At 39.2% G+C, this 6,263-nt stretch overlaps 1 protein-coding gene across 1 annotated transcript; it reads left to right on the plus strand.

Moving 5' to 3' along the window:
• Window positions 1–908: 908 nt before the first annotated feature.
• Window positions 909–4,937, plus strand: ATMIN (ATM interactor). The gene is made up of 3 exons (XM_010185476.1): window positions 909–1,031; window positions 1,934–2,133; window positions 3,107–4,937. The coding sequence occupies exons 2-3, from the start codon at window positions 1,940–1,942 to the stop codon at window positions 4,935–4,937; spliced, it is 2,025 nt and encodes a 674-aa protein (XP_010183778.1). The 5' UTR covers window positions 909–1,031; window positions 1,934–1,939.
• The last annotated feature ends 1,326 nt before the right edge of the window (window positions 4,938–6,263 follow it).

Consider the following 6,263-nt stretch of genomic DNA (forward strand, 5'->3'; position numbering starts at 1 on the left):
TGGCTCTGGGGACTTGGTTGGCTGTAAGGAGTCTCACAGCTACTCTGAGCATCGTATTTTTCATAGTTCGCTTTTAATTTTTTACTTAGACACAGATGCCTGATGTTTCCACTGAGACCCTTTCAGATAGGATATGTCTGGAGGGGTACATCTTGTCTGGTTTCCATGGCTGTGTCCCCAGTGGAATAGGCTCTATGTGGTTGAACAATCCAGACAATCCCACTAGTGTGTCTTTTCAATATGTATTTTTGAGCAAGTTGTATTACTTCTATTGTGTACGTGTGTTGGTCACAGAGGGCAATCACATGGAAAGCGCAGGTATCCCACTCCATGTTTGAAGTTTCAGAATTAGAACACCAGTTGTTATTTTCGTAGACTTAAGTGGAATTTGGTTCATGATCTGGATTGTGGCAGTGTACTTGGCATTTTTCATTTTATTACAAGTAAACTCTAAATCGTGCCAGCAGAATTCCAGTGTCAGGGAGGTGCTGTGTTACACAGTGTGACTGATTTTAATGGAGCATCAAGTAAACTGTGCTACTAACAAGTAAAACCACATTGAATTCACAGTGTAGTGTACTATCTCTAGGGAAAGCTTTTTGGCTCAAATAGCACAGGAGGTGGTTGTAATTGGCTTGGGGCAGCGAGTATGTTGGTAAAAGTAAATAGTACAGTACCACCAGTCTGCAGAGCTTCTGTGGTTTCACCTGGTAATTTTGATGGTATATTTGCAAAGTAGTGTCCACACAGGTGAAAAACTCTGTTTTAACTTTCAAATCACTTAGGAATGTGCCTTCAACTCAGATGTGTAAACTCGGTGAACCACAGTTGATGTATATTCTGAATGTTGTCTTTAATAATGCAAACCTGTAGAATTGTCCACTTCTCAATTGGTTCTTTTTCAGGATGGAAAACTTAATGCACCAATAAGGAAAGGTTTGAAAACTTCACAGAAATTCTACTGCTGTCCTATTGAAGGCTGCCCTAGAGGACCAAACAGACCATTTTCCCAGTTTTCTCTTGTAAAACAGGTATTCCTATTCCCTCAAGTATTACTTTCGTACTGATTTGGTCCTGACTGTCTCTGCTCCAGAGACTGTACGCTTTTGCATTCAGACGTGAGCAGAGTTCCCCAGCATTTATCCAGAAGCTGGATAACTGTGTACAGAAACCACGTGGGCTTACGGTTAATGAATTTGCATGTTTGCTTGTCTATACTAGAGGACTTTATCCTTTTGATCAGGCAGATGCTAATATGTTCTGCTAAACTAGAAGACAGCCCCTGTTCACAAATTAAAAAGATAGAGAAAGATAAAAGAGGAGAAAAAAATCAGAGACAACCAATAAAGGTTTAAAATGTGGCTTATGCTTTTAAACTGATTTTTTCAAGCGGTCAGGAGTTAAGAATTTTTCTTTGCTTTATTATCAAAATGTATTTGTTTCCTAGTTACTTGTTAAGAAAAGATGTAAGACTTGTTTCTACACAAGCAAGTTCAAAAGGCACTCTTCAAAACAAAAAGTTGTTGGTTACTTGTGATGAAATTCTGGTGTTTGCTTTGAAGGTGACCTGTTTGACTTGAGACTGTTCGCTCAGTTGCAGGGCTTCAGGAGCGTGCACATGTTGCCATGTATACTGACTGGTCTCTCGCATGATTCATCTAAGGATTTATTGATGTCCACAGGAAACTTTCAGTAGCATTAGGACACATAAATGTTTATCTGTGTTTTAAGATGCACATAATACAAACAGATTTGCAAATTTTAAATTCTTTCTGTTGAAGCTTGTAACTTACTCCTAATGAGGCTTTAACAAAAAATTAATTCTACTCTTTCATGCTATTTAACAACTAAAAAATGCAAATATTAATGTCTCCCTGACCATGATTTTTTTTCAACGTGAAGGCTGATGTTTACTTTTCATTGTGTATTCTAGCACTTTATGAAAATGCACGCTGAAAAGAAGCACAAATGTGATAAATGTAGTAACTCCTATGGTACAGAATGGTATTTGAAACGGCATATAGAGGTCTGTGGCAAGACTTTCCAGTGTACCTGTGGGTGCCCATATGCCAGCAGAACAGCATTACTGTCCCATATTTACAGAACTGGCCATGAAATTCCTGCAGAACACAGGTAAAAGTGAAGCAGTTAAGTAATGGTACTTGTATTCATCACCAAGTCCTCTGTCTCCCATGTCCTTGCTTTTTGTCTCCTTTCTGTTGGTGTAATTGGAAATAGACTCACCTTGTTTTAGCTGTAAAGCAGTTTGCAATTTCTTTGTCCTGTTGCTTTTTTAATTTCTGTTTTGTTGAAGGCAGTGACGATTGTCTAATTGGTAAGATCAGGTTTCCCCACATAGCAAACAAAAAGTACTGTCAGTGTGATAGCTGCTGATGACACTGCACTGCATGGCGTAAATGCTCGTGGTTCTTGTTGCATCTGCTTTCACAGTTTTGTAAGTAGAGATGATTCAGAAATGTTTAGAGATGCTGACTGTGGTGTGGATTGCCATTCAGTTTATATTCCTTTGTAGTCTAATTGTCTCTATTACTGTTTGGTTTTTTAATGCCTGTAGAAGCACATTTAGATTTGTAGTTGTCTTAAGGTGTGCATGTATTTCATAAAGGGTGATCTGTTTCCTGAGACCTAGCTTGTGTCTTAGAGTTTCAACTGCTGCCAAGTTGTGTGTGAAGGAGTGCTAATTGTATCTTCACTTTCCATGAGAGATCTTTAGTACGCTAGTTTTAAGAGCTTTGTCCCTTCAGTGTCCAATCTAAGTTAGTGTCAAAGTAACAAATTAAACCTGTTATGAGAGTGCCTGCTGTACAAGGGGGAAGAAACTGTCTAAACTTTCACCTCCATTTTAAAAAATGTCTCCATAAAAGAGGCAGCCTTTTTTTTTTTTTTAAATGGATGAGTGAGAAATTAAACTTTACAAAACTGAAGTTCATGGAGACTTTTTGTATTTTAATCAGCATTAGTTCTCTTCTCATATCCAACCTCATCTGTGGCTTGCATTTATATTTACAGTGCAGTAACTCAAAAGAATGGAAGGCAGCTGTTTTGTGCCTGAAAGGAGTATAAATTATTGATCTCATGTTCACAGGGATCCTCCTAGTAAGAAAAGGAAATTGGAAACCTCCGTACATAATCAGCAGTTGGCAGAGAAAGCAAATGAAGCGTTCATCAATACACACAGTAATAATCCTGGCCCTCAGGAACTGGAGTCCTCTGAAGTGAAACTAGTGACCTCGTGTGAAGGTTCCTGCAGCTCTAACTTTGCGAACCAAATGCAGCCAAAGTGTACGCCGAAGATGCTTTTACCGAAGCCCAAAGTGGCTTTAGTTAAACTTCCAGTGATGCAGCTTGCTCACTTGCCTGTATATGTATCTGCAACAGACCCTTCTGTCAAACCTGCTGTAGTGGCTGTTGATAATCGAGGTTCAGTTGTTAGTACTGTTCATTTATTGCCTCAATCGATAGGAATTTTGATTCCGGCACTGGAGGCAGAAACACTTGTCTTTAAAGATAGTATGCCTGGTTCAAAAGTGACAAATTCTGGTGATAATGAACCAGTGAGTACTGGTGTACAAGTTGACTTGGATAAGATTACATCAAGTAACACAGGGCAAGGGCTGGGGAATGTTTGTCACAAGAGTAACATTTCTTCAATAAATATACAGACCGACTTATCTTATATTTCACAGAACTTCGTACCGGCTACAGCCTGGACTCCAAGTTCTTCTGTATCCTCTTGCTCTCAGACAGATCTGTCATTCGGTTCACAGGTTTCATTACCCATAAGTGTACAAACACAGACACTGCTGCCTGCTTCCAAACTGACTTCATCCATAGCTGCTCAGACTGATGCTTTTAGTCAGGTTTGTTTTCCAACATGTGGCATTTCTAGAGAGACTCAAACCAGTAGGACACAGGACTCTACTGATGGAAGAGTGCAAATGGACCAGGCTGTAAGGTGCAGTGACATCTTTGACAACGTTCATTCATCATACACTGTTTCTACTCACATTGAACTTCCAGAAAACAGTTTAATGCCTGCAAATATAGATCAAACCTTGCTGCAAAGGAGTAATTGCAAGAGCCCAGATCAAGATGCAGTGAAGTCTGAATCCCTTATCAGCTTCAATACACAGACTAATATACTTCCACCTCAAAATACAATGGATAATCAAACCCAGACAATGGACCTACTAAGTGATCTGGAGAACATCTTTTCAGGAAACATGTCTGGCCAGACACTGGATAACCGTGGCCTTTTGTCAGAGACAAGTTCTAATGCTGACACGCATCTGCCATCTGGTCCGTCACAGAGCACAGGAATAGACTTTGACATTGAAGAGTTCTTTTCAGCATCCAATATCCAAACTCAGACCGAAGAGAGTGAGTTTGGTACCCTGAACTCTGAGCCAGTTTTGGAGTTGCTGGACATTGAAACTCAGACTGACTTCTTATTTTTGGATAGTGCCACTCAATCTTATAGCTGCCGAGGAAATTCTAACTTCTTGGGTTTGGAGATGTTTGATACACAGACACAGACAGACTTGAATTTCTTTTTGGACAGTAATACCCATCTGCCTTTAGGAAGTATTCTGAAGCAGTCTAGTTTCTCCATGAGTACTGACTCATCTGACACAGAAACCCAGACAGAAGTATATCCAGCTACTAAAAATATACCTACTCAGAATATTGAAAGCAAAGTCCAGCTCAGCAGTGCTGAAACACAGACTATGGATAGCTGCTTTGAGAATCTAGGGAGTTTATTCCTTACCAGCAATGAGACACAGACGGCAATGGATGACTTTCTTCTGGCTGACTTGGCCTGGAATACCATGGAGTCCCAGTTCAGCTCAGTGGAAACACAGACCTGTGAAGAGCTGTGCTCCTTGTTTCAGAGCTCTGACAAGCCCAGCCATTGAGTACTATGTAATGTAACTGTTCCCTGGGATTTGAAATTAAGTTATTGCGGTGGGAGAGATGGATTGACCAAGTTATCCACTTTGCGTTATTGAATGTAGTTACATGAGCGGTTGGCCTAAGAGACTTTTCATGCTAAAGGTACTCTACTGAATATGTAACTTTACATAAGCTATGTGTGTATAAATGGGGGGAAAAGGGGATTGTAATGTGTCAAAGTACATTTGAACCTTAAAAAAAATTGTGGTGCCTATGTTTTTTCCTCAAACTTCTTTAAAAGTTTGGTACTGCTTTCATTTAAACAGAAAAACTTTTAAAGTTGTTCTATATTTGTCTATTCCTGGCTTACGTTGGCTTACATACAGGGTTCCAATGTGCTGGACCAAAACCCTGACCTCTCCAATTCAGGTGCTTCCCTGAACTTACGGGGGAGGATTCTATTAGTGTAAGCTACTTCTGTTTACTTTTTTTAGTAGCTTGTATTTTAAATCTGGCACGAACATAATAAGCCATATTGTCATCTTCTACTTTATGCCTTCACAGCTCTTTTTTCTGCATGAGTTGGTATTTTCCAAATACCTGTCCAACACACTAGACACATGTGGACTCTTGAATTGTTGAATATATTTGTTGTTAAAAATATGTAGAAAGGAGTACTTTTAAATTCCCCCCCTGAGTGGCACTGATGGCCTTCGAAGGAGAAGAACTTGCAATATATAATTATAGGGAAAATGAGTACATCATCCTTTTGGCTAGTGTAATAAATGGGACTAAGAGTTTTAGAGTCTTCAGGAGGAATGCGCTTAAATTATTTCTGACTGTAAAATGCAAGTGTTACAGTGTGTGTGCCTCAGAGACTGGAATCATTTGTTTTCGCTTAAGTTCTCCTAGCTTTATTAAGATACAAGTTGAGAAATGTTGCAGTGGTTTATACCTCTATTAGCTTAACAGAAATCTTTAGAAATGGAAAATTAAATTCTCTGAAATACTCTCCTAGACTCCTGCTTTTGGACTTCCTGCTTCCAAAAACAACTGGACTCTGTACAAAAGAGGTGGAAGATGAGCTCACAGAAAACTCTTTCAGAACAGCTGTATCTTGCTTTTCCACATTGATCTGAATCCCTCAGTCCCTGCAGCTTTTAGAGAGTTTTTCTGAGTACAGTCAAATTCAAACTGATTTTTCAGAGAAGAAACCTGTGACCTCTTGGAATTTTTTTTAGTGTTCATCTTGTACCATTGTTTGCAGTATTTATCATTTGTGTGGAAAAAAGATTATGCCTGTGGTGAATGTATGCTGGAATTTGGCCTTAACTGTTAATTTTTATTTC

Source organism: Mesitornis unicolor, unplaced genomic scaffold (genome assembly GCF_000695765.1).
Source record: "Mesitornis unicolor isolate BGI_N332 unplaced genomic scaffold, ASM69576v1 scaffold10775, whole genome shotgun sequence".
Taxonomy (NCBI): domain Eukaryota; kingdom Metazoa; phylum Chordata; class Aves; order Mesitornithiformes; family Mesitornithidae; genus Mesitornis; species Mesitornis unicolor.

Coding starts and splice junctions, on each gene's coding strand:
- ATMIN (XM_010185476.1), top strand. CDS start 1,940: ATGAAAATGCACGCTGAAAAGAAGCACAAATGTGATAAATGTAGTAAC. Junction 2,134..3,106: donor GAAATTCCTGCAGAACACAG/GTAAAAGTGAAG, acceptor TCATGTTCACAG/GGATCCTCCTAGTAAGAAAA.